Source organism: Callospermophilus lateralis, chromosome 19 (genome assembly GCF_048772815.1).
Source record: "Callospermophilus lateralis isolate mCalLat2 chromosome 19, mCalLat2.hap1, whole genome shotgun sequence".
Taxonomy (NCBI): domain Eukaryota; kingdom Metazoa; phylum Chordata; class Mammalia; order Rodentia; family Sciuridae; genus Callospermophilus; species Callospermophilus lateralis.
This window is the reverse complement of record NC_135323.1, coordinates 11,117,381-11,145,013: the sequence shown is the minus strand read 5'-3', so window position 1 is coordinate 11,145,013 and position 27,633 is coordinate 11,117,381. Positions and strand designations below refer to the sequence as shown.

At 46.7% G+C, this 27,633-nt stretch overlaps 2 protein-coding genes across 11 annotated transcripts in view; one reads left to right on the top strand and one right to left on the bottom strand.

Annotated features, from left to right (window-relative positions):
* Pdxdc1 (pyridoxal dependent decarboxylase domain containing 1) overlaps positions 1-12,597 on the top strand; it is a 56,322-nt gene extending 43,725 nt beyond the window's left edge. For 5 of the 9 annotated variants that reach the window (XM_076840400.2, XM_076840406.2, XM_076840398.2 and 2 more), the window contains 10 exons: positions 317-450; positions 1,403-1,508; positions 4,001-4,172; positions 4,820-4,938; positions 5,231-5,352; positions 6,206-6,298; positions 6,384-6,480; positions 7,378-7,482; positions 7,989-8,221; positions 10,992-12,597. In XM_076840400.2, the coding sequence (XP_076696515.2) occupies positions 317-450; positions 1,403-1,508; positions 4,001-4,172; positions 4,820-4,938; positions 5,231-5,352; positions 6,206-6,298; positions 6,384-6,480; positions 7,378-7,482; positions 7,989-8,221; positions 10,992-11,051 (1,241 nt within the window). In that variant the 3' untranslated portion in view covers positions 11,052-12,597. Of the gene's footprint in view, positions 1-316; positions 451-1,402; positions 1,509-4,000; positions 4,173-4,819; positions 4,939-5,230; positions 5,353-6,205; positions 6,299-6,383; positions 6,481-7,377; positions 7,483-7,988; positions 9,808-10,991 lie in introns of those variants that run through there. The other 4 variants (XM_076840403.2, XM_076840401.2, XM_076840399.2 and 1 more) reach the window with 3 other exon arrangements.
* On the bottom strand, positions 10,346-26,468 carry Ntan1 (N-terminal asparagine amidase). 2 transcript variants are annotated; one of them, XM_076840410.2, is made up of 10 exons: positions 26,322-26,468; positions 18,499-18,601; positions 18,357-18,422; positions 17,942-18,050; positions 15,879-15,952; positions 14,575-14,628; positions 14,093-14,146; positions 13,131-13,228; positions 11,046-11,159; positions 10,346-10,690 (listed from the first exon to the last, which is right to left on the bottom strand). In XM_076840410.2, exons 1-10 carry the CDS (start codon positions 26,400-26,402, stop codon positions 10,511-10,513), a joined length of 933 nt encoding a protein of 310 aa, XP_076696525.2. In that variant the 5' UTR covers positions 26,403-26,468; the 3' UTR covers positions 10,346-10,510. The 2 variants fall into 2 exon arrangements, with proteins under 2 accessions (XP_076696525.2, XP_076696526.2); XM_076840411.2 differs by lacking the exons at positions 18,357-18,422; positions 18,499-18,601.
* Between the last annotated feature and the right edge of the window lie 1,165 nt (positions 26,469-27,633).

The following is a 27,633-nucleotide window of genomic DNA, read 5'->3' as shown; positions in this document are numbered from 1 at the left end:
AACCCAACATGGATGCTGTTGGGAACTCTAACCTTGCATGATGCTGGTTAGACTGGTTGTTAACCTTCAATTTTTGTTGTTGTTGTTGTTTTGTTTTGCTTTTTTGGATTGCCTTTCAAAATTTCTTGAAAACAGCCATTTTTAAAAACGAAATAATTCGGTTTCTGTGACTGTATTCAGCTGTTACATAGTTCATGAGGGAAAAAAGGTGTGGAACATTAAATCTTCTGTCAGACACATTTGATTTCAATAATATGAGACTGTTTTCATAGTGGTATCTAAGTGAAGTGGGGTTTCACTATGATGTTTCTTTTAGCTAGCCATGTTTCTGAGAGTGAATCCTCCTGTGTTTTGGCCTCAGATTCAGTGCTTAAAGCTGTCCCAGCACCCAACATGGCACCTTCAGCAGTCAACCGGGAGAGGCACTCCTGCGATGCGCTGAATCGCTGGGTAAGGAAAGCGCCAGTCTGCTTCCTTGTACATCCCAGAGCATCACCACCTGGCCTCCTAGCTGAGACAGCACAAGGTCACGCATGAGAAATCTGACTCACAGGCAGGGAGTCTCCTAGGAAGGCACTGGGCTTGTTCTGGGCTCTGCTCTGAATCAGATCCCCACCTCCCATGCTGTGACCTGGCAAGTCTTGGGCCTCCTTTCCTTGCTTTCCTCACGTGACCACTGTTGCTGTCTGCACCTGTAAAACAGCAGATATGGGCTGCAGTGCTGCTGCTTGTGTGTGGGGTGGGGTCAAGCCATATCAGAAGCACCAGGCCAAGTCCATGTGTGCCTGTGACAGGCTGACAGTGCCAGGCTGATAGTGCCAGTCCAAGGCTACATGCTCAGCCACTTTTTGGTTACTGCAGTACTACTAGGATCACAGTCTCAGTCATGTTCTAGACAGCATGTGGCTGCTGTCCACAGCACTGCCAGGGTTTGATAAGTTACGGTGCATCTTTGCAAAGCAGGTCATAACAGCCATTATAACCCCGGTTAAAGCAGATGGAAATGAATTAAATTAGAATGAAAAATGAATGAAATTAAATGAAAACTTCAGGTTACTCAGGTGTGTGTAGAATATCATGTTTTATGACAAACACTCCACTCAGAAAAGATCCAAATGTCAACAATTGGTGTTTTTGAGTGGTGTGTTATGGGTAATTTTTACTTTGTGGTGTTGGGTTACCTGCATCTCACATTTTTTTCTACAGTTAACTTGTATTAATAAGAAAAAAATGTAAAATGTGCCATTTTTAAAAACAAGTAACTCATAAGTATTTAGAGACAGTCTGAATATGAAAGGACACCAGCTCTATGAGCCTGTGATCTGGGCTGAGTGGGTAAGGGGAGGTGGGGGACACTCGAGTCCTATGTGGTAGGAGCTAATGCGCTGTCCTTGTCCCACAGCTGGGAGAGCAACTGAAACAGCTGGTACCTGCGAGTGGCCTCACTGTCATGGACCTGGAAGTCGAGGGCACATGTATACGATTCAGCCCTTTAATGACAGCTGCAGGTAAACAGTCTCGTGGAATTCCCTCATTTTTATTCCAGAGGGAGTGGTTCCATGTCCATTAAAGTCCACACTGCTGCTGATTAACTTTTTTTTGACATTTGGTTCTGTGGTTTCCATCAGTCTGTCTGTTTTGGGGGTGGAGATGGTAACTGGGGATCGAATCCAGGAGTGCTTTGCTCTCACTAAGTTGCTGAGGCTGGCCTTGAACTTGGGATCCTCCTATCTCAGTCTCCCGAGTCACTGGTATTACAGTGGTGCACCACCACACCCAGCTCCAACATTCTTTTTGGAAGGGCTTTAACTTTTCTTTTGGACTACATTTAGGTAGATTAACATTCTAGTGTAACATCTCAAAAATAGAATGAGACTTCTGAAATCACAAATTCCTATGCTCTGATAATTCTGTGACCCTGGTTTTTCTGTTTTAATGATTCTTACTCCCAACTGCATGTTTGAATCACCTGCAGGACTTAACAACTACCAGCAGCTGGGCCATCAACAGAGAATCTGATTTCTTAGGTCCAGGAGTGGAGCCTGGACATCAGTATTTTTTTTTTCAATTGTATTTTTTTGTTGTTGTATGTATTTAAGGTGTACAACAGTATGTTTTGGTACTCAGAGGTGAAGACCTAATACAAGGCAAGGTATAAAGAAAGGGCACAGAGCTCCCATGCCCTCTCCTGATGCACCATCTTCCAAGAGCTTCCATGTGCCCCACGATCCAGAAGATTCCCCACAGATTCCAGTAGGCCAGTGAAGGTTGAGAGCCACCATTTTAGACTTTTCAGAAAGCAGTGTGGTTCAAAATGTGTTTCATGACAAAGCCCTGGGGACATGTATCTTCCTTCTCAGCCACTAAGTGCCTGTGGGACCTTGAGCAAGATTCTTGCTCTCCAGACGTTCCCCATTACCTCACGGTAGCGAAATGAAGACCAAACAACAGGAGAAATAACTGTGGTGTCCTGTTGCACAGTAGGATGACCTCTGATGACAGTAATGTTCTATACATTTCATAACTAGTAGAAGGTCTTTGAATGCTTTGAATGCTTTCCCCACACGTGTGTGAGAAGATAGAGATGCTTACTTACCCTGATTTGTACACTACAGTGTGTACATGTATCAAAATATCACCTGGTACCCTATGAATATGTACAATTTTTATGTGTCAGGTTTTTTTTTTAATATTTATTTATTTTTAAGTTTTCGGCGGACACAACATCTTTGTATGTGGTGCTGAGGATCGAACCCGGGCCGCACGCATGCCAGGCAAGCGCGCTACCGCTTGAGCCACATCCCCAGCCCTATGTGTCAGTTTTTTAAAAATCATCTGGAAGAAAGTAAAAATGTGGTGGTACTTTTTTTGAGAGATGATCTAAATATTTTCAGAAAATGTTTGGTGGTTTTTCATGAGATGTTTTCAACTTTTGGGGGATGATATTTTCTCAAAGTCATGAAAGCAATAAAATGTAGGCATTTGTCCTGCAAAAAAAGGCCATTGGGGCTGGGGTTGTGGCTCAGTGGTAGAGTGCTTGCCTAGCATATATAAGGCACTGGGTTCGATCCTCAGCACCACATAAAAAGTAAATAAAGGATTATGTCTATCTACAACTAAAAAAATACTTAAAAAAAGAAAAATCCATTATTATGGAGATTGCTGATGGCCTTACCACCGGCCCTGGAGGCTGAGTCTCTGAGGCTGGAGAAGCCAGCTGAGGACATCCTGAGCTTGCTGGGATTTGTGGCTGAATGGAGGGAAAGATGAGGGAGTAGCATCCCAAGACACTTACCCTCAAAGCCCTAACACCTCTTAGCACTTGCCTTGAAATGATGGTATTGTCACCATCCCCTGCCCTTCCTGGCATCTCAGACAAATCCACCAAAACACTTTACTTTCACTCCATTTGTAGTAATGTGGAGAGAGGACCTGTGGTTCCTTTTTGTGTTTAACCTGTGAAAGGATATTTATGACCTGATCAAAGCAGTCTTTCTGTGAGAAGAATCTGGTTTCTACATTAGAGAATTTGATTGTGTATTAAAATTACCTATGAGCTGGGCACAGTGGCACATACCTGTAATCCCAGTGGCTTGGGAGACTGAGGAAGGAGGATTGCAAATTTAAAATCAGACTCATAAATTTAGCAAGATCCTAAGCAACTTCATGAGACCCGATCTCAACATAAAAAGGGCTGGGGATGTGGCTCAGGGGTTAAGTAGCCCTGGGCTCAATCCCTGGTACCAAAAATAAATAAATAAATAATCTTGTATAGGGGGAGAGCATATTTACACCTGAAACAGCTGGCTATGTTAATCTTTAATGTGATTCTTTCATATCTAGCTGAGTGGCTTTTTTTTTTTTTTTTTTTAAACTCCTCAGCTACAGCCAGTTGGATGTACCTAGAGCCTTTGACCTTGCTAAGAGTAGAAGGGGAGCCCTTCTTCTCACTGTTAACCATTCCTTAAGCATTTCTTATACATCCTGTGAATGTTTTCAGTTTTAGGAACTCGAGGAGAGGATGTGGATCAACTAGTAGCCTGTATTGAAAGCAAACTGCCAGTCCTGACCTGTACCCTACAGCTGCGTGAAGAGTTCAGGCAGGAAGTAGAAGGGATGGCAGGTCTCCTATATGTTGATGACCCCAACTGGCCTGGAATCGGGGTTGTCAGGTAAAGGTCTGGCTGGCCACGTGATGAAGATGACCTGGCTGTGTCAAGCACATGGGTGGGACATTTTGTGAACCAGCTTAGAAATCCAAGATGAATATAAGTTATAAGTCATAGCATAGTTATCTATTGAAAACTCACCTAGGCATTCTGGACATGTATTAAGGCCCAGCACACACAGGTGGTTTGGTCCCCATTGCATTCTGTGAAGCAGGCAGCCACGTGAGCTCTGTATGTGCCAATGTGCAAGTTCCAGGGGGAGACCCTGACATATGGTTACCCTCCTGGGTATATAAGAACTGCAAATCAATAAGCAAAAGAACCCAGGTCTAAGGAAGAGAGTTCTCCACTGGCCTCTACATGAGGCCTCTAGAGTCCTTCTGTGGCTGCTTTCCTCTAAGGAGGCCCATCTCCTGTTTTTCAAGGCATGTAAGAGACCTCCAGACCTTGTTTCCTCCTAATTTTTCATGGACCAAAGACTTAGAATATTCTTGTAAGTTTTTGATCTTAAGACACGACAGTGGCTCCTTTCCCCTGTCTCACTCCACATCTATGTTAATCTCTAGTAGCTCATATTCCACTTACAGTCCTGTGTCTGAAGAGACATTTGTTCTCTTAGATTGAAGTGCTGTTGTTTGATATTGTTTTAGGTATGAACATGCTAATGATGATAAGAACAGTTTGAAATCAGACCCAGAGGGGGAAAATATCCATGCTGCACTCCTGAAAAAGTTAAATGAACTGGAATCTGATCTTACATTTAAAATGGGTAATTACTGCTTTTATAAGTAAAGATCTTTGGAGGGACATTTCTATAATGGTTAGAAGAAAACAGGTTTCCTCTTGGGAGGAAGGTTTGGCTCAGTGCAGATGGAAGTGCGGCTCCTAGGGCGAGTCCTCCCTCCTCCTCAATAGCCTTCCGCACCTTTCCCTGAGCAGTGTCTTCCTCACTCTGTGAAGGAGGCTCCTTCTGCATGGTCCTGGTTATTATAAAGGAAAGTGGCCCAGGGCTCACCCTCATCAGAGGACTTGGGAGCCAAGCTTGTCTGTTGTTTCCACAGGCCCTGAATACAAAAGTATGAAGAGCTGTATCTACATTGGCATGGCAAGTGACGACACAGATGTTTCCGAACTAGTGGAGACCATTGCAGTCACAGCCCGGGAGATAGAGGAGAACTCCAGGGTCCGTAAGACCAGTCAGCGTTTAATACCTTTTCTAGGTCTTGGTTGGCCAGCTAGTTGGGGTCCTGAAGGAAAAGGCTACCCTCAAAAATGTCTACTCCGAGTTCGTTCCCAAAAAGCTTGTCATTGTTGCTAGGCATGGTGCCAGGCATCAGGAATGCCAAGTGGGTGTGACATAGTCCCTGCCCTGGTGAGCTCACCAGGCAGTGGGGAGAGGCACATTCAGCCAAGAAGCGCGGTGCGGTGCAGACTATGGATGGTAGTGACTGAGCACTGGAAGATGCCTCCCTCTCAAAAAGGAGCTAGCTGGGCTTGAGTGGATGAGGCAGGTGTTTCTGATAACGGACTTCCCACCAGAAACAGGCCTACCCCTGTTGGCCACTTGGCAGGAGGTTGAGGGTACAAGGATGAGGACACACTGTCCAAACCAGGCATGTCTGAGAGGAAGCAGACGTGTGTTATGTAATTTCTTTGGGTACTGTGGGAAGAGAAGGAAGTTTAAAATAAGGCTAGATACCAGCTGCATTCCCTGTGGGGTGGGTTTCTACATTACTTCTGACTCTTTCTCCACAAATGTTGAATAGCGTGTTTTCCGTTGATGCAACATTCAGGTTGTAAGTAGTTATTTCTCCTCTGTTGCCTGGCAAATGAGGGCAGTCGCCAAGATATGTGTGTCTGGGCCTCCATGAGCATTTTATACTCTTATTTGATTTTTCTACTTTCATTTTTACCAGTATTTTAATGCAGAACCTACTGATATATTTTTGAAAAATGTCCCAAATGCTGTGCTCATAGTTCTTCTAGGCTCTAGGCAAGAGACGTAGGCAAATAATGCCTTTCTTGGTCTTACACAGCTTCTGGAAAACATGACGGAAGTTGTTCGGAAAGGAATTCAGGAAGCTCAGGTCCAGCTGCAGAAGGCGAATGAGGAGCGACTTCTGGAAGAGGTGAGGCCACCACAAGGACCCCCAGCTGCCATGGGCTGGGAGGGGGCTCAGCAAGGCCATTCTGAGCAATGGTTATGTTTTACAGGGAGTGCTGCGGCAGATACCTGTAGTAGGATCCGTGCTGAATTGGTTTTCTCCAGTGCAAGCTTCACAAAAGGGAAGAACTTTTAACTTAACAGCAGGTAGGACTCTGTTCTCGCTTACCTGAGAGTTTTAACCAAACACCTTGAGTTTCCAACTCCCCTTCTGCTAAGAAGTCTCTTCCATTCCCATTCTCTATCCCTGGGTCCTCTGCCAGGCACCTGAGCAGGTGAAGCATGTCTGCCCCTACTGTTACCACCTTCCTTCTCCCCAGACAGCTGACACAGCCCTACAAGGCAGGCTCGGTGCCTTGAAGCAGTGGAGACATGTTTGTTCAGAACCTCAAGGCAATGGGGTTGGGCACCTGAGCTCAGGGTTACTGTTCCTTGTAGTTCCCAGCAGAAGCTACTCTAAAAAGTGGGCAGCCAAGGCCACAGCACGCAGCGCTAGGACATCTTGTTTAACACCAGGCAGCCAGCAGTGTTACCAATTGCTGGAATTTGGGGAAGATAGTAAAGCCTATGACTTCTTTCCTGCTCTGTGAAGGAAATAATATTCCCAACACCTAGGTCCCTCCTTTGTTCCTTCCCCAGGAAATGATGACTGCATTGTCATAACAGCAAAAGATGATCTGATTTCTAATCTGCCAAGCCTCGGCCTTTAGCAAAGAGGTGTCTGTTTCTTCTTGCTAAAGTGTGTTCCGCAGCTGGGCCTGGCTCCCCAGGGGTGCTTGTGCACACCACTGGCCACACGTTCCCAGGGACTCAGGAGACAGGAGAGGACAGGACACTCAGCAGGTTGGCCAAGTGAGCCAGCTGCAGCACAGCTTTTCCTAGTTCTCAGCACATTTCAGGAATACAGTGTCTCCACCAGTCTGGGAAGCTGAATGGCTAGTCACAGCTTATTAAGGCACCAGGCTGATTAAGGGCAGGTGGCATCTCCCAGGACAGCCTCTGCCAGGAGCTTCCACCCACTCCTGTCCTTTTTTTTCCTGGCAGGCTCTCTGGAGTCCACAGAACACACATATGTCTACAAAGCACAAGGTACAGGAGTGACACCACCTCCAACCCCCTCAGGCACTCGAATCAAACAGAGACTTCCAGGTACCTCACATCTCCATGTTTTGAGTTCATTAACAAGGAATAAAATTGGTTGTATTTCTCTTGGGAAAATAGACCTTGGCATCACGTATAATAGTTTTTCCCTGTTTGCTGCATTCCTGTGGTTTCCTGGTTCTTGAATCCAAAGTCCTATTTCTCTTAAGACCAACTATCCCTGTCACTAACCATTAAGTAGTCTTGAGATTTAACCTTAAAGAATGCCTCAGTGGCATTCCAAGGGACACATAAGGTCTGGGGAGCTGGCAGTATTTTCACCACGGTGCTTACTCTTCTAAGCTTTTATTAAGAGAACCTCAAAGGTTGCAGCTTGGGGAGTATGTTAATGTCACAGTAGCAATTCTGGGTTCCCCCTCACCTCTTAAGGTGGTTCAGAGGCAGGAACTGCAGGGTTCCTGATGAAGCAGTTACTGTGAGGTAAAGCTGTGCTGGCTGCAGAACGCCTCAGGCAGGCATCTTCGCTCAGCACCGCCCACCCCATCTTTCTCTAGGCCAAAAGCCTTTCAAAAGGTCCCTGAGAGGTTCAGATGCTGTGAGTGAGACCAGCTCTGTCAGTCACATTGAAGACTTGGAAAGGATGGAGCACCTATCCACTGGACCCGAGCAAAATACCCAAGAGATGGCCCATGGTCCTGAGCAACCCCCTGGGGATTCCGTCCCTCCAGCTAGCCATCCCGAGGCCCTCCAGAACAGGGCCCACCACCCTGAAGATGACCACCCACAGGTAGAAGAGCCGGAGAGCTTAAGATAAAACGCAGCTGGGTGGAGGGCGGACTGACTGCTGTTCCGGGAGGGGAGTTGTGTTGAAAATGCGAACTGTGCCACATGCTCACATGACAGGAGTGACTTATTTGTGCTAAACAATAATTTTTTTTTTTTTTTTTTGCACAAACACATACCTAAAAGCCACGCTTTCTAGGAGGGCAATCGATGATTTTATATGTATGTAAAACAGCCAACTACTACTGTTTCTGGCACACCCAACTATAGTAATCCTATTTCCCCCCAAGTTATCATAAACACTTTTTATTCAGAAAGAATATTTAAAATTTCAGGTGCCTGCCATTTGAAACACTTTCATCTTTCTGAATATAAGCGTAAGTTGTTAGGTTGCACATTGTGACTTTGTGGCAAAGCAGCCTTCATTAGGACTCCGCAGGTTCTCTGCTGGGCTTCCGTAGAGGGAGACCACAGCATTCGTCCATCTGGTTCAAGGGTCCCTAGTATGATCAAGTTGGATGGTTGGCTTCAAGGAGAACAGTCTCAGCGGGACAGTGAGAGTGTAAGAAGCTGCCTCCTGCTGTCTCCAGCTGCTGCTTTTCCTGGAGATTGAGTAAGGACTGTGTCCACCAAGCTGTGGCAAGGCTTCTATCTGGAACTGTCCTCTGCCACAATTCCTTTTCTCCCTTATATACTCTTCATAAACAAATTTAAGGACTCATCTATTAAGAGTAACTCTAACATCTCTTCCTGACCATGTGTGTGTATATATATGTATGTATATGTGTGTGTGTGTGTATACACACACATATACATATATATATATATTTTTAAATACTGGTAAAGCTTTTAAATCAGACTGAGCTCGTTTCTGTTTAATATCTGAAAGCCCGAAAGAGGCTGCTCCGAAGAGCCCGACACTAAGTATGCTGTGCAGCACTCCTTAGGTGGAATTCTCAAGTAAGTATCTTTGACCTGTCACTCTGGAGCACCTCCAGCTTCTCTTCCACTTGTAGCTCACCCTGGGCCCAGCTCAGAAAGGAGAGCCAGAGAAGTCATCTCTCCCAGTCTGACCAGGCCAGACTTCTGCAATTACTGAAGTAAGCTCCTCATTCCTGCCCATTTCTACTATCCCAAAGCACCGCATTCCTTCCAATCGGGCCTCTGTGCCTTTTTTTAGCCTCACAAAGTCAAGCAATGGGAGAGCATAGATGGGGAGGAATTCACAATGGATCTGTGGATTGCAGTGTTGGAGCCTTAGTTATGCCACATTAAGCCTATAATTATACTGATTTGATGTGATTTTTTGACATTTGGCACTTGTTAAAATGCAATTTTCCTTTTTTTTTTTTCAACTTTTTTTTTGGGGGGGAGAGGTGCAGATGATCAAACAGTCTTCCCTGTTTATTTGGTGCAATGAAGTATAGCAGATAACCAGGGGGAGGGGTAAATTATCACCTTTAACAAGATTAATTTTTAAATGTTTTTATATATATATTTGGAATTGTTAAATTGGTTTTGCTGAAACAGAATTTCATCCTTGAGATACTATTTGAATGTTGGTTTCAATAAAGGTTCTTGAAATTGTTACCACTGAACTCAGTTTATAAATCTTTACCACTAAGTAGGCACAGTGACTTCCTTTTGGATGGTAACTTTAGAAACATGAAAGGTTTCTAAAAATATAAATTATATAATAACCAAAGTTTGGGCATTTATTTTAATGACCTTATACTTAAAGAACAGTGATTTGGTATAATTCTCTGATCAAATTTAGTCTGATAGGAGACTATTTTAGAGGTTGTTATATTGGAGAACAACAAGATGAAACTTTTTTTCTAGTAGAGCAATTTTGGATATGAAGCTTCTAAAATAAGGTTAGAAAACTCTGAACTATATGTAAATCTACAATGAATTTTACTGCATTTAAATACTGTTTTTCACACAAAATTATTGATTTTACTTGATTCACTAATGCAGCAGAATTAGGAAGACGTATGCAAGTGTCTGAAATAGCCATTTATACACCAGTGGGACAGGTAATTTTTCCTGTGTCCCTTATTACTGGCAAAAAAGAAAAGGTTGGGCATGGACCTTTTTAGTAAAGTAAAAAGTAAATCTAAACAAATGCCTTTGCCAAAATAAGATTTTATTTTGAAAGTCATTTGAGAGACACTGAGGAAGGAAGGAAACCTAAGACTCAATGGTGTACATTCCAAATTTATCTTCTTTCCAAACCCCACCGATGGTCTTTGTCATGCCAAAAAGTAGCTTTCTTTGGTAATTCCTACATTTAACTTCCTGGAGGAGAGATCTTTTCCCATAAGCCATCTTTGTTTTTCTTGTAGAGGAGAGCTTTATTTCCAGGAAACAGCATATTCATTGGAGAGGGGTATTTCTTTAAAAACATCAAGGTAGATCTGATATGTTGAACAAAGTGGGGGGGCTCAGCCAAAGGGGAAGTGGAAAGGTTCTGAAAAACAAGATTGTGGGCTTGAGAGAAGAGGAACGTGGCTCTATGCCTTGTTTTGATAAAGATGTCAGAATATCTTTGTGTTCTGTAATCATTAATCAGGACATTCTCATATTGATAGCTAGTTCTCTATGTACATATCTTGTACAGTAAATACAGTAGATTCCTTATTGCTTCACCTGTATAGATACCCAGGACATTACTTATCCCCAATGGGTCTTCCAATGACTTCAAGAAAGTAAATATTACCGCTGAAGGAAAAGTAGCTATTATCTAGTCTAAACCATTTTTTTTCTTACAGATGAGAAAACCAGGGTCCAGAGATCTAAGATTTACCCAACCTGTAAATTCTCACCTCTAGTATTTGCTTATCATCTTGCTGCAACCAGAAATCCACATGTGGAAATGGCATCCAGGAATACGGGCCTATCCGAAGTTGCTCATTCTTTGCATCATAAATGCTAATCATCTAAAAGGGAACAGTTCAAGGATAGGACATCAGGAATGTTACCCACTTCTCAAACCCTACCGTTACCTGAGCTCCAGTGTAGTCTAGTTCAAAGGCACCCTTCCAGATGATAAGCTGCTTAAAAATTGTGTTTCACATAATAACAAAGTTGCCACCTACTGAAGTGTGTTTGGTGCTGCACTTTGTGGGGAAATGTTTTTAGCTGTGTTTAGTTCTGACAGTAGTCCCGCAAGGAGATGGCAGTTTTCCCACTTTGGATGAAAACTGGAGACTCGGGTGGCAAGTCACCTGTCCAGTGAGCATCAGAGCTGGGCCTCACAACCAGGTGTGTCTGACCGAAGTTTATACTCCCAGGGCTGCACAAAACTTTGTCTTATCATTCATACCCCACTGATCACCTTGCAACTTAAAAAGCTCACAATACAGGCTGGGGATATATCTCAGTTGGTAGAGTGCTTGCCTCACATGCGCAAGGCCCTTGGTTCAATCCCCAGCATCACCAAAAAAAAAAAGAAGCTCACAATGCCTGATGCGCCATCAAAAGAAAGGAAACATCAGCTTATAAAAGCAGATTTATCAAGAGATCTATCCCCTGAATTCCCCCCCAAAATTTTTTTTTTTAGTTTTCAGCAGACACAACATCTTTGTATGTGGTGCTGAGGATCGAACCCGGGCCGCAGGCATGCCAGGCGAGTGCGCTACCGCTTGAGCCCTGAATTCCCAAAATTTGTCAATGATGATTTTCATAGCCAGATGTGGTGGTACATGCCTGTAATCCCACCAACTCAGGAGGCTGAGACAGAAGGATCATGAGTTCAAACCCAGCTTCAGTAAAAGGGAAGCACTAAGCAACTCGGCGAGACCCTGTCTCTAAATAAAATACAAAATAGGGCTCAGTGGCTGAGTGCCCCTGAGTTCAATCCTTGGTGTTAAAAAAAAAAAAAAAAAAAAGATAATTTTCAGCTTAATCAACAAGAGTCAGTTTGGGTTACTAAAACTGAAATGTGTTCTGGATATTAACCAAATTAGGATTATTATGCTACCTTGAATAAAAATGAATCCTAAACAAGATTGGCCAAACAAATAACCCTGACTCCAACATGTTTTCCTATGAAAATGTCAGCATTTCACAAACAAGCAAACTTCTGGTTTTTTTGAATACTTTTAAAGACTTGTTCAAGCCATCCCTCAAATGGGACGTGTAAGTCTTGAGTTTGTTTTTTTCTTAACAGTACTTGGAGTTGAATGCTGGGTGCTCTACTATTGAGATACAGCCCCATCCCTTTTAGAGACAGCTTGGGCAACTGAGTGAGACCCTATCTTTAAACTTGTCTCTCACTTGTCTGGGATTACAGGTGTACACCACCATGCCCAGTTATTTTCTAATTTTTTAAATTAGAAAATAATTTAAAAGAATTAAAAAGCATCCTAAGCACCAGTTTTGGTTTTTTTGTTGTTGTTGTTGTTTTTAAATGCATCCTAGGGGCTGGGGAATGTAAGTTAGTTGTAGAGCATCTGCCTAGCGTGCACCAGGCTCTGGGGCTCATTCCCAACACTACCAAAATGGGGGAGGGGGGAGTACCCTAAAGGAAATTAATGTTTCAAATTGATCTGATCATTTTGGGGGGTTAATTAAATCATTCCAGGACACTGCTTTTCAGTGACTTGGTCCAAAAGAATGCATGATCCCAAGTGCAGAGGAGAGAAGCTCCCCTCTCCTTTGTAGGAAAGATACATGGAAAGTTGTTAAAATGAAAAGAGGTTCATTCTCTTTGTATCTAGACATTGTGGATTCATACTTACATCCTCCTGCACCTAAAAAGGCAGAGAATCTGGGTTATAACCCAAAATCAGTCTTGAGCTTTAAAGAGGCAGACATGAGCTTTTCTAAGTTCTTTAAAACTCAAGCCTTTGGTGTTTCATTCATTTTCCCTCTTCACCCCCATAACACAAAGACGCGTTCCCACTCACGGGGCCTCCAGCTAAAGCTCGGGCAGCTCGCAGCTCCTCCTCGGGGCCTCGATCTTGAAATGTGGCTCTGTATATCTCTGCTGTTTTAATGTTGACAGCTATGAGGGACAACAGGATGAGTTTGAATTGACAAAAGACTTACAGAGTCTTACATTTCTACCATCATGTAAGAGCCAGAAGTTGAGAGAAAAGATTGGGAACTAAACAGTGACTGGTGTCTGTAGCCTCCCCCCTCTGGAAAGGGACAGCACAGTCTCTGTGCCTTGAAAACAGCTGAGGCCTGAGCCGGGCCAGGTAAGACATGTCCTGCCCCAGCCGTGCCTGGCAGACGCTCAGCAAGCACATGGCAAAGCCATCTGGTCAGCCCTATGTCCACATGCTATCATAGTGTTCTTAACTTGAACTTTTAAGAGTTTTAGACACATAGTTACAGAGAGTAAGATGATGAGCACCTGCATATTCACCATCCAGCTAAATAAATACAAGGGTACAGCAGAACCCCTTTGCAAATACAGCCCATCACAGACCACATCCCCAAGAATCCTAGGCACTGTCACAGGAGGGAGAAAGGTTCTGGATAGCCTGAATAAAGACCTGACCTTGTTTCCAAAGTACGCACAGATCCAGATGCCCCACTTCCTCCCCACAGGGCACCCGCTCACACTCAGGCCTGTGTGGCCCTATTGGGTCCTGTGTGGCCCTATTGGGTCCTGTGCAGGTGGGCAGTGTATGCTGTGCATTACTGACTTTTGCTCCCCAGAGTCTCAGGTTACAGACGTTGTGGCAGTTCCACAGTTAAAGGTTAGAGAGGTCAAGTTGCATGCCCAGGGTCTCACAGTAAAAAGAGGAGTCCAGCCTGCCTTGCTCTGACGGCAGTAGGGATCCTCCGTCAGATTCTGATCTGAGTCCGCCTTCTCAACAAGAACCCAATCCTCCAACCCATAAGTAAACACACTACTTACCAATGCCATAAATTATTGGAAAGTGGTTTTCATTTTCTTCTCGGTCATTTAATTCTAAGAAATTAAGAAAAAAAGGTTTAAGATATAATCGTTAAGAAGCTGTAAACAATTGTTTTCACTGTGTGTAATAACAGAGGAGGAGCCCTCACTGCACAAGGGGCAGACATCAGAAAACCAGATGGTAGCAGTTTCCCTGCTGAGTAGAGGACCCTGGTGCTTCCCAGGCATCTGCCAAGCAGGGGGCAGTTCCTCTGGTCAGGGCCTCCCCTCCCACAGAGGAGAGGCAGGCTCTGACAGACCTGAGGAGGGAGATGCAGTGCACCTGCACTAGGGTCTGACATGGGCTGTGGTGGCTAGAGACGGCCAACAAAGCTGGGACAACCTCTGTGTGTCTTTTCCGACTTGGGTCCCGGTGCTAGTCCTGCAGGAAAGTTGTGGGCAAAATGTACCTGAACCCTGCAGCTTGTTTTGGCAAAACTTACCTGTCACACATAATGTCACCAAGTGAATGTCATCTTCTTGTTTATCAAATTCACCTATAATTAGAATTTTAAAATTGGATGTCAAACAAGTTCCTCTGGGCAGAACACACAGCTGAGCAAGTCAAGACAGGGGCAGAGGCGGAAGCCAGCTGAGCGCTTGCCTCGCCCTCCTTACAGCCACCACCTGGGCTAAGGCCAGACACATGCTTAGCCTCAAGCCCAAAGGAGAGACAACTAAGCCTTTCCATCTTTATCTTCCTTCTCAGAGCTTTTGGAGGACACACAGACCCCTAAGAGTAGACTTTAATAACTCTTCTTCTGATCAACTTTTGTCCCCTTGATTATCAGGGTCATAAAAAATCTGGTGAGGATGGTGGTGAAGCTCAGTTGCAGAGCGCTTGCCCAGTGTTCCCAGGGCCCTCCCTGGGTTCCATGTCCAGCACTGCACACATGTATACAAGAAAATATGGTCATCATGGAAAATACAAGGGGGCATAATGAAGTAACTATCCTAGCTGTGTCAATACTCAGTCTCTCTCCTTCCCTCTTTTTCTTTGGACAGTTGAGCCCAAGCATAGAGTCAATTTCATACCCACTCACACCATGTAGACAATTTTATATCCTCTCATACACATGGGAAAATACACACGTACAAGCTTAAGAGCTTGTAATTCAAAGTTCTTTCAGTAACTTTTAGTGACTGCATAACTTACTGATAGTTATCAGATTATTGTTTCTTAACTTGAACTTTTAAGATGTTCTGTTGCTCATCTCTGGGCATAAATCTGTGTGCATTTCAGATTACTTGCTTAAGATTCCCAAAAGGAGAATGATGGGTCAAACTTTTTAAAAACTTAAGCCATGATGCCAAGTCGCATCATCTTCTGACGGCTGCCCCATGTGTATTCTGGCCTGTGTGTGTGCCAACCTCACTGCCTCATTGCTGTGCTTTAAGACAGGACAGTGTTTTGTTGCTGTTGGGTTTTTTTGCTAATAGGGAAAAAAAATCAGTGTTTTAGATTCTGCAGGTTAAAATGGACATGCCCATCAGAATGGTTCTGTTCTTTATATAATTTGGATCATTTACTAGACTAGAATGTGCCAGTTGAAAATCTTGTCTCCATTCTGTTGGCCCCTCCAAATTTTGCTCCGTGCTGTTCTACCTCTGTGTTCAGTTCCAGCTGAGCAGGACCATTTCTTCATCTACTCCAAGTCTGCCCTCTTAGGCTTCATTCTAGTTGGGATTTTTAACAAAAAATAGGTGGAAATCTTTATCAAACTAGAGAAAGAAACAATGAACTTACTAAGAAGTTGGTGAGTAAGTTTTTGTGACAACTGCCTGTCATCACTGAAGCCTCCCACGAGGTGCACTTCCAGCCTGGCAAAGAGACGGCACGGTGGTCAGAGCCAGGACAGCACGCGGCAGGGCACGCTGGTTCTGCTTTGATTTTTAGTTCTGAGCTTCCACGAACCCCTGCTCCAGGATGCTTCTGGCCTTTTTCATTCACAACACACAAATTTGGGGCACACTGGGAATGTGGGTGGCGCTGCCAAGGCCACTGGCAGTCTTCTGAGGACCCTGCCCAGCTTCCCTGATGACGGAGGGGATGGCCATCTGAACACAAATGCAGTGCCACCTGTGCAGAGGTGAGAAACTGCTCTAGAGGAACACAACTGCTTCGTCATCCACCCACCCAAGTGAGACACTTCTAAAATTTCTTGAGGTCCTCACTCAGGAGGAGCTGGGTGAGATGTAAGAGAGGGCTCCCTGGCAAGTAGACACTAGGTGGGTGCTGCCTCCTCTGAGGGGTTCTCATCAGCATTTCCAAAGCACAAGCCTAGGACCCAGGACACCAGACCTTCCCACAATGTGAGCACAAACACAGCCCCATGAGATGGGAACAAGGGGTAGTTTGAGAAACCGTGCCTTTTGTGACCTCTCCCTGGGAGTCCCCATGCACCAGAGTACAGTAAAGCTCTGACAAGTGATACAACTACAACACCCAAACTAATTTTGTCTGACCCCATTTCTCATACTTGACCTTCTCCATAGCCTGTAACAACCTGGGAGACTCGTGCTGGGGGAGGGGAGAGGTGCTGCCATATTGCACTGATGTCCACCAAGACACACGACCTTCCTAAGGAATGAACCAGAACCGCTATGTACCCTGTACAGGGTGTGGCATCAAGTGGCCTCATAAGAGATGTTAAATAGTAAGAAGGGCTGTGACCACTGGACTACCAGACTAGGCTCCGGGCTTCCACAGTAACCAAATCAGTTCCCCTAGGAACAGACCAGGAATAGCTGATGACCATGTTCTGAGAACCACGGAGTCCAGACCCAGCGTCAGGTCTAGGACATAACCTGCTGGAGCCAGTACAAAATGAACCTGCTGTTTCGCAACTGCGCAGGTCACAGCGATGAGGCCTGCCAGCCTGTGGCAGACCCAGCCAGAAGAGAATTACATTTAAAATTGGGGGCTGGGACTGTCAGCTCAGCACACGCTTGGTGTGTGTGAGGAGGCCCTGGGTTCAGTCCTGGGGACCAAAGGAAGAAGAAAAAATGTTTTCGTTGCTTTGAGTTAATGAGTGAAACTGACGGAGCTTCCCTGGGATTCTAAGCACTTGCATATCACTGGACTAGCTCACTCAATGGCCACCAACAGAATGAGTGAAGCCTGTGCAGTGACAGGAAGGAGGGGCACAGGTGTGAGCAGAGGTGTGATGGTGGCCTGAGTGGGAGGCCCAGCACTGATCTAGCCTCTAGCCGCGTGACTCCAGTATACTTCCTCTGTGCGCCTGTCAAATGGAGGGAGCGCAGGGGCTGAGAGGAACAGATGGTGTTGGGGAACTGCCAGGTCAGGGGCCGGTTCTACCCAGCAATCCACACCCAAGCCACCAGTGGACTAGGATGTCAAACTGCCCCTCGCCCCAGCCTCCACACCCTGCTTCCCTGCCTTGTCCCCCCCCCCAACACACACCAGACACCCCTGTGGTTTCCTGGGCCCGCTCCTCCCCTGAGAGAGCACCATGGGGTGGCACGTGCTTGGCTCTGTGGCCGGCTGCTGCTCAGAGGAAGCATTTCAACAAGCAGTTGCTGAGCGAGAGAGGCCACAGCTGCAGTACCAGCAGCATGTGATGGGCCCAGACCTAACAGCACATCTCTAAAAGTGGAACGACAGGTTCAGGGTCCCACCTGTGGAGAACCCAGCACTGACTACCTGCCTGCACCTGTGACCCGTGTACACACACACTCACGGCTGCAGCAGTGCCAAGGCGGGCTGCGTTCTCAGGGGAGCAAGCAAGGCATGGAAGTTTCACGATGCCACAAAGTTCCCAATTCACGAAAGAGTAGCATGGAGCTCACCTTCCACTTTGAGCGTGGTCAGAAAAGGATTTTATGGAGTTCATGATCAAGGGGACCTCGGCTTTGGTGTCAGTTCCATCACAATGCATCAGGCAGGTAGCCCCATTACCTGAAGAACAAGGGTGAAATGACTCAGGTTATTCCCCAGGGGAATTCAGGAAGCAAGCCAGGACTACTCCTGTCCACTCAGCTGCCTCATCTTTGAATGTCCTGTTTAAAAAAAAAAATAGAAAAGGCCGTGCTGCCCAGCCAACCCATTCTGACCAGGGCAACAGGGAGGTACCATGCAGACGAGAGAGAAGGTAAGCCAAGTCAGCTTTCAAACAGGTACCAGGAAGCTCAAGGTGAGAAGGGAAATGGTCCCACACTGCTGGGCCGGTTTAAGCAATGGTGTCCTCCACCTCTCTCATCATACCTGTGTGCCTCAGGACCACAATGTGACAAGTAGTGGCATCATCAGAACCCAGAATGGAGATGGAGCCTGTTTGAAAAAGAAATAAAATAAAATATCCAGTAGCCTTTTGGGATAATGCCCAATTCACTGCTTCCTAACCTACCATCCTTTGGGGAGGTCACTGCAAGCTCTCTTTGCTGAACATACAGAAGGCCCTGGGGTCCCACTTGTTGAACAGACTGACCTCTGAGAAGTCTGGCTCTTTCCTGTTTAATTAAAAAAAATAAAATAGTGATGTGAATTAGTGATGATTGAATAACTAAATAGGTGGAGAGAGCCGAATTATGCTCTGCGTGGGAAGCACGCTGGCGTATCTGGTATGTCATGTGACAGGCTGAGATGAGAAGCAGCGTAGCATTCATCTGGAATATGCCCAGGAGACAAGCCATTTTACCTACAAGAGTCAAGAATCCTCCATCACAGTTCTTCACTCAAGAGGGAGTGACTCCTGACTGTGTTAACAATAGTGGCTCCAAGGCCATGGCCCTCCTTCTCTTCCTCTAAGAGCAGGCTAGGACTTCCCTATCCCCTCATCTACTCACCCCACTTCCAGAAATCTGTACTGAGGGCCATGGCTGTGTTATTTAGAGCAGCAGAGAGCCGCGGACAGCAGGAGGCCTCATCAATTACGTGGGACAAGCTCACCCACTAACTGCAGTCAGGAATTAGGAAGGACATGGGAGGAGTTTTGAGTGTTAAGTGAAAGGCAAAACTGGACAGTTTTTTAAAGAGCTATAAATACACTATTCATCAACAAGGGTAAAAACGCTCATTCACACGGGAAAAAGTCACCAACAAAACCACAGTTGGGCTGTGCCACCACAAAGGACTTTACTGTGGCTGTTGTCTTCTATGATGTCTTTTTTTTTTTTTTTTTTGTATTGGAGACTGAACCCAGGGAAACTTAACCACTGAGCCACATCCCCAGCCCTTTTTATTTTTGAGACAGGATCTCCCTAGATTGCTTACATAGCCTCCCTAAATTGCTGAGCCTAACTTTGAACCTGCATCCTCCTGCCTCAGCCTCCTGAGCCACTGGGATTACAGACAAGCACCACCATGCCCAGCTATGATGTTATTAAAATAGAAAAACAAAAAGAAATGAGAATTTATGAATGACATATTAACATTAGACGTCAAAAGATTTGTCTAGTTGGGTATTTGTATAAATTCTTACGCTGTAAATATTTTTAAAAAAGAGAATTTAGGAGCTGAGGGTGTCATCTATGCTAGAGCACTTGCCTGCCTACCATGCACGAGGCCCCAGTTTCCAACCCGAGGATAGAGAATTTTGAAAAAGAATTTAGGTGTTAAATTCTTTAATGAAAGCTGAATTAAACATTTTTAAATGTCAAACTGATAAAACACTAACCTGCATTATTTCCTTCTTTATTTACAAATAAATACCTCAATGAAAACACTTACTAAAATGTGTGAGAGTATACTGAACCAGGAGCACTTAACCACTGAGCCACATCCTCAGCCCTCTTTTTTTTTTTTATTTTATTAGTTTTTTTAAATTTTATTTATTTATTTATTTTTTTGGTGGTGCTGGGGATTGAACCCAGGGCCTTGTGTATTCAAGGCAAGTGCTCCACCAACTGAGCTATATCCCCAGATCTATGTTTTTTTTAATTTGGAGATTGGGTCTCACTAAGTTGCTTATGACCTCGCTAAGTTGCTGAGGCTGGCCTAGAACTTGCAATCCTCCTGCCTCAGCCTCCTGGGTTGCTAAGATTTCAGGTGTGCGTCACAGCACCTGGCTGTTTTACAGACTTGTATAAGCTTTTTGCCATTCTGATACCTTCCGCTAATTTAGGTTTGGGGTGAATCAATAAAAGATGTAGTAAATGACAAGTTTGACTAGTTGTTCATCGTTTTCTTCATTTAAGGAATTTCCACTAACTGGAAGCAAAACAATAATTTAAAAGAAACAAGTGGCGGGCTGGGGATGTGGCTCAAGCGGTAGCGCGCTCCCTTGGCATGCGTGCGGCCCGGGTTCGATCCTCAGCACCACGTACAATCAAAGATGTTGTGTCCGCTGAAAACTAAAAAAATAAATATTAAATTTTTTTTTCTCTCTCTCTCTAAAAAACAAAAAGAAAGAAAGAAACAAGTGGGGTGGGGTGGGGGGCTGAGCGCTGTATCACTATAATCCCAGTGATTTGGGAAGCTGAGATAGGAGAATCATGAGTTCAAAGCCAACCTTAGCAGCTGCGAAGCACTAAGCAACTCAGTGAGACCCTGTCACTAAATAAAATACAAAATAGGGCTGGGGATGTGGCTCAGTGGTCGAGTGCCCCTGAATTCAACCCCTGGTAACAAAAAAAAAAAAAAAAGAAAAAAGCCTTCAATTCAAGAAATGAACTGTAAGGCTCTGGCTTTACCACCCAGCACTGCAGGGGGCAAGTGAGGCTGGGAAGTTAGGCTGGCAAGGCAATTGCTGCGGCGTCGGAAATAAATGTGGAAGGTGTTCCAGGGGCGCCTGTGCCAGCGAGGTCACCCACAAAAGCAAACCACTGTCCCAAAGACCCCAATCCTCTCTTCAACACGACTCTTGTTTCCCAAAGGAACAAGCCAGAGGGTCAGGAAGACACTGCCCCATGAGAGCGCTAGCGGGTTGGACCTCCACTCTGGGAAATGAGACGTTTCAGCCGAACTTCTCTTGGGGCACCCCAGCCCGACTTTGACTTCGTCACATTCTGAAATCAAAGCCCCCATTCTCTCAAGTTGTGACATTCCCTGGACACCAACTCCACCACAACCCAGGGGTTGGCCACTCTTCCTAAGAGGACCTTTGAGGCTTTGCAGGCCACAAGTCTCTTTCGCTGTAGCATCAAAGCAGCCACAGATACCAGACCAGGGGACGTGGCTGTGTTCCAGAAGAACTTTATTTATAGGAAACACCAAAATTTGAATTTCAGCTAAGTTCCCATCACAAAATATTATTCTTTTGATTTTTTCAACTATTTAAAAATGTAAAGCCCTTCCTGACCCACAGGCTGTGTGCAGAGTGGCTGGCAGAGCCCTCACCCAGCTGCACCGGGGGCGAGCCTGCTTCCCTTAGCTGGCGCCACGCTTCCTGCACAGTGAGCGTGCAAGCAGTGAGGCACAGCGGCAGCGGCACTGTCAACAGACATGGTTCTCAAATCGAGCCTCCTTTCCCATAACTACGCCTTCACCCTTTCCTTGTCTCCCATCCAAATGACTAAAGCCAGGGGGTGCAGCTCCATGGGCGGAACGCTTGCCTCGAATGCCACGCGGGTTCCTCCCTGGGACCACCATGAACACCTTACTGCAGCACACCCTATGAGCAGCAGATCCTGGGCAAGCCCGTACCCCGTACCCGTTTCCCCCTCTGACAAATGGCAGGATGACGTCCACCTTGTTAGTTTGTGAGGATCCGCTAAGAGGTGACGTGCTTTGGGCTTGCACTGTGTTGGCCCCTACGAGAGCTCACCAGTGGGTGGCTGTCACCCTTTCCCACCTCTGTCCCCCAGCCCCAAGGTCTCCTCCCTTGCCCTGCCAATCCTATCTATGGGGGCCGCCAGCCTCACTGCTTCTAAACACTGATTCTGTAACATCAATTCTACTCAAAATCTAAGCCTGTTCATAAAGATGTAGCTCTGAAAATGTTCATTTTGGTGAAATCTCACAAATACCTCCATGTTTAAAAGTAGACTCAGGTGCAGTGGTGCACAACCATAATCCCAATGACTTGGCTTGGGGACTGAGACAGAAGGATTGCAAGTTCAAGGCCACCCTCAGCAACTTAGCTTCTCAAAATAAAAATAAAAAGGGCTTGGGTGGAGCACAGTGGTAGAGCACCCCTGGTTCAATCCCTAGCCCCACAAAATAAATAAAATTTTTTAAAAATTAAAAAATAAAAGCAGAAACAGGCTGGGGGTATGGCTCAGTGGTAAAGTACTTGCCTGGAATTCATGAGGCCCTGGGTTCCATTCACATTTGGATTTTGTAAAAAAGATAATAAATACATAAAAGCCACCAAAATAAGTAAAGAAAGGCAGAAATTAAGTTATGGTGCATTCATATTGTAGAACCATTAAACAAGACATTCCAGGATGGTTACTGAACCCAAGTGAATGATTAAGAGTAAGCAGAGCCAGGTACTAAGGTGCACTCCTGCCAACCCAGCCACTCAGGAGGCTGAGGCAGGAGGATCACAAGATTGAGGCTATTGGGCTGGGGATGTGGCTCAAGTGGTAGCGCGCTTCCCTGGCATGCGTGCGGCCCGGGTTCGATCCTCAGCACCACATACAAACAAAGATGTTGTGTCCGCTGAAAACTAAAAAATGTATATTTAAAAAAATATATTAAAAATATATTTTTTTATATTAAAAAAAAAAGATTGAGGCTAACCTCAGCAATTTAGGCAGGCCTTAAGCAACTTAGTGAGACTCTGTCTCAAAATTAAAAATAAAAAAGGGATGAGAATGTGACTCAGAGTTAAAGTGACCCTGGGTTCAATCCCCTGTGCAAAAAAAAGTGAAAGCTGGCCCAGCATGGTGGTGCACACCTATAATCCCAGCTTCACAGGAGGCTAAAGTAGAAAGATCACAAGTTTAAGGCCAGCCTGGGTGATATAATAAGACCCTGCTTTAAATTTTTTCTTAATGGGTGAGGGTTTCCAGGGTTGTAACTGAGTGGAAGAAAACTGCTGAGTTCAAGCATTGCACAAAGGGACTTTCAGCCAGGTGGGAATGATTTGGATCTGCACTGTCTCATATAGCAGCCACCTGTGGCTGCTGAGCACTTGAAACACAGCTAGTGTGACTGAGGAACTGATATTTAGATTTTATTTATCTTAATTTTAATGTAAATAGCCATGCAGCTAATGGCTACTGTATTGAATTACTCAGCACCAAAGACAAGGGCAGACTGCCAGGGTTCCAGCCCGGCTTCAGCACTGGGACCTTGCACAGGTCACTCAACTTTCCTGATCCCCGGTCTTCATCTGTAAAATAAGAATACTAACTACACTTATTTCACAGGGCAGTGGCAGCGTGTGGCAAGTTCCCTGGTGCTACTACAGTGGGTTGTTATAGCAGCCCTCCCTTACCCTCGGGGGCATGTTTCAGATCCACCGTGGCTGCCTGAACCATGGACAGTACTGACCCCTACAGATATTTTTACCAATACATACACACACATGATGAGTTTAATTTATAAATTTGGCACAGTAATATTAACAGCTAGGCCAGGCATGCTGGCCACGCCTGTAATCCCAGCAAGTCAAAAGGGAGGCCGAGGCAGGAGGCTCACAAACTCAAGGCCCGTCAATATAGTGAGGCCCTAAGCAACTTCTTGAGACCTTGTCTCAAAAATTAAAAAAGCCTGGGGATATGGCTCAGTGGTTAAGTGCCCTGGATTCAATCCCCCATACCAAAAAAAGGGAAAGAGATTAATAACTAAGAACAAAAAGCAAAAACAATTCAAACAATATACTTCCATAAAAGTTATTTAAAACTTAAGGATTATTTATTTCTGTAATTCTCCATTTAATATTTTCAGACTGGTTGACCCAGGTAATAAATTACAGGATGCAAAACCGCAGATGAGGGTGGACACCCTGTGTGCTTGTCACAGGCTATAAATGCTGGTACTGCATGCTTACAACTTAGCCATCACACCAAAAAGACCCAGAGTTTGCTTTTGTTTTTCTTCTCCCTGCTACCAGGGATTGAACCCAAGGTGGCACTGAACCACTGACTCACGTCCCTGGCTCTTTTTACTTATTTTGAGACAGACACTGGTCTCAAACTTACAATCCTCCTGCCTCAGCCTCCAGAGCTTGGGATTATAGGCATGCACCACTGCATTCAGCCATGCTATCATTTTGAAAAGCAGTTCACATGCCAGATGTGGTGGTACACTCCCAGAATCCCACTGAATTGGCAGAAGGATGGCAAGTTTGAGGCCAGCCTCAGAAATTTAGTGAGGCTCTAAGCAACTTGGTGAGACCCTGTCTCAAAATTTAAAAATTTAAAGGGCTGGAGATTTAATTCAGTGGTAAAGTGCCCTGGGTTCAATCCTCAGTGCAAAAAAAAAAAAAAAAAAAAAAAAAAGGAAAATCTTAAGATAGTCACCAAAAACATGAAGAATGGCTGTGATCAATTATTTTTTCTTTTTAATATTTATACTTTCTATTTCCTATGAAGAGCATATACTGCTCATTATGGAAAAAATTAATCAAACCTTTCATATCTCCCCATTGCTAACTAGGTGGACAGATCCACAGCAGCTGTCATCTAGGTGCAACCCGCCTCTCCAGGTGTATTTCCTGGGTGCTCCAACTCACTCTCCAGGACCAGGGAGACATCCCAGTCTGCTCCCACAGCCAGTACGCTGCTGCCCACCAGTGGCATCCTTCTCTGTGCTTCCTAACAGGCATGGTCCCCACCATGCAGCCTCCCTGGGCCAAGTCTCCCTACATAGGCCAAAACCTTCCTTGAGAGGCTCAGCCCTGGCAGGTCACCACATGCCTCTAACGCTGAGCTGCCCTGGACACCAACCTCACTTTCCATCATAGACATTTTCAAACAGACATGAAAGTAGAGTGTCACCTAAACTTTTTAGCTGGCTGAAATTTCCTTCCCTCGGTGAGTTGAGTACTACTCCTGATGTCACACATCCCACAAGGAAGTGACAGAGCACAATGCTTAGCCCAGCACAAATTTGGTAACATCACGACTTGAAATTCAAGTTGAGAGGCACAGCGAGCTGCCCGCCTGGTCCCCGTCGCTCGCTCTGGCACCTGCACGCGGTTTTCAGGGTCAATCTGTTCATTCATCGGTGTCACTAATATTTACTGAGCACAAAGTCTAGGACAAGGGCTGCCCTGGGCTCCCCGGTACAAAGGTGAAGGCACCTTTGGGAAGCTTACATCGCGGGGACAGACCCGGGGGACCACGTTTGCCAACCCAACGCCACAGACTGCCAGCTGGGGAAGCCTCTAGAACCTAGCCTCGGGTCCTCTGCTTCCTGTCCCAGAGCGATGCCCGCCCGTTTCTCGTCGCCGCACTTAACGCTACGATCTTCGAGCCGGTTCTGTGATGCAAACCCACTTCCCTGCTCGCCCGGAGGCACCCCGAGGTCGCCCGGCGGTCGGGACGGCGCCCGCACCCGGCGGGGGCTCCACACCTCCACCGGCAGGGTGACGCCCCCTTAGCGGGATCCGAGTCCCCGTGTGGTTCACACCGTGCACTCTCCCCAACGTCCCTGCACGCGCGTGGACTGAGGGTTCAATTACTCGGGGACAAAAGCAGGAAAAACAAAGACAAAAAACCCTTCCATCAGGGCGTGGTCCTCTCCTCGGGCTAAAAATAACCAGGCGCCCCACATCCGGGGGTAGGAGGGCAAGGGGAGAAGGGAGAAGGAACCCACCGGGACACCTCTGCCCAGGCGCTGTCGGTGGCCCACCCTGCAACAGCCTTGCTTCCGAGGGCACCAGGACGCAGCATGGTTCCCCGCAGGGAGGGGACCCCCTGCGAGAGCCAGTGAGCAAGGGCGGGCGCCCAGATTTGCCTAAAAGCAGCAAGTCCGCACTGGGGGGAGACAACGCCCTGCTGGGATCCGGGGGTCCCAGGGTGTCCTCAAGCCCGGCGCTGGGCGACCCGGGTCCAGTCACCTAACCTCTCTGGGCCCGTCCCTTCCTTGTAACAGAGGGGCCTGGGCAGTGCCCTCTGAGGTCTGAAGAAGGAAGAGCTCCGCGGAGTCCCAAGAGGAAACCGCGTTGGCGGCCCGGCTCCGGACGCGCCGGCAGCGCCAACTTTCAACTCCGTGTCAGGAGAGGGACGGCGGTGGCGGTGGCGGCGGCGGGCGGAGGAGGGCTCCTCCCGCCGGGCAGCCTGGCCCGGCGGCTCCCCTCGGGCCCGCCCCGAAGCCCCCGCGCCCGGCCCCGCTCACCTCCAGAGACGGGTGGGCTCGGACCAGCTCCCCAGCGGACTGCGGCAGCCGCACTCGCAGCCCGTCGACCAGCAGCGGCATCGCGGAGGCGGCCGCCCGGGCAGGCCCAGGGAGGCGGCGGCCTCCCCAGCCCTGGCGCCGCCGCCGCCCCCGCCCCTCGGACCGCCGCGACCCGCCCACCCTGCCCCGCCGCGGGTGCTGCCGGGAGGTGGAGTCCGGACGGGCGCGGCGTCGCCTGCAGAAACTAGGGAGAGCCGGAGAGAGCCTGGGAGGGGGCCGCAGGGCCTCACGGGAAGTGTAGTCCGAGCGCGGCGGCCTCCTCCACAAGGGGCGCCGGGAAGTGAAGTCCTGAGAGCGTGGGAGCCGGGGGCGGGGCCAGGCCGCGGGGACGGGGCGGGGGCAGCGGCTGCGCGGCACTGACACCGGGCTCCTACTTGGGCCAGCTGCTGGAGCCCGTGGGCTTCGTTCCCCTGCCCCACCCTCCTCAGGTGTGCGACCTTCGCAAGCTTGGGTCCCTGCTGTGCAGCTCCTGGGGGCTGTATTCAAGGCACGATTTACCGAGAAAAATAGATTCCCGAACTGTACTGATCCCCCACGCCCAGAAACCGTGGGCAACACTTGCTGTTTGGAACTCGGGCAGGAACAGCCTTGCGGGGCGGCGTCTCCGCGGGGCTCTCTTCCAACACCTGGGAGCATTACTCAGTGAGATCCAACTACACTAACGGGAGGTAACTTTCCAAAAGGTGTTTTGCATCCCTTTCTTCACCAGCTGTGTTTTGCATCCCTTTCTTTCAAGCACCTCCCACTCAGTTTCCAAGCCCCTTCAACGAAGACCCTAAAATTTAAACAAATGCGGGTAGGAGACAGCCCCATCCCCAGCTTACCCAACTTCTTACCCAGAACCGCTTCTCCCTTTCGGACAAGCACTTCTCTGTGAATCACCTGTACTTCTCATTTACCATCAACACCTGCCTTCTGACAGATAGCATTAGCCCTAAGCCATACAAATAATAAGTGGTTGAGCTAAGGTTAAAGGCGGCTTTGCGTGATTTCAAAGCCAGTTCTATCATCTTAATATAGTCCTAAATAGTAGGGCTTGCTGCAATTGTTGTATTGCAGGTAAAATTAAACCCCCAAGTGGAAAGCTTTGGGTTAAAATGAAGATCTGAATCTAACGTAACCAAATAGCAGCAGTGTAACTTTGAGCAAGATACTTCTTTGAACTGGCTTCTTCATCTGTAGGATAGGAATCATAAAGTGTAACCCAGCATGCAGTAAATAAAGAAGCCAGGTATGGTAGTGCGCCCCTGTA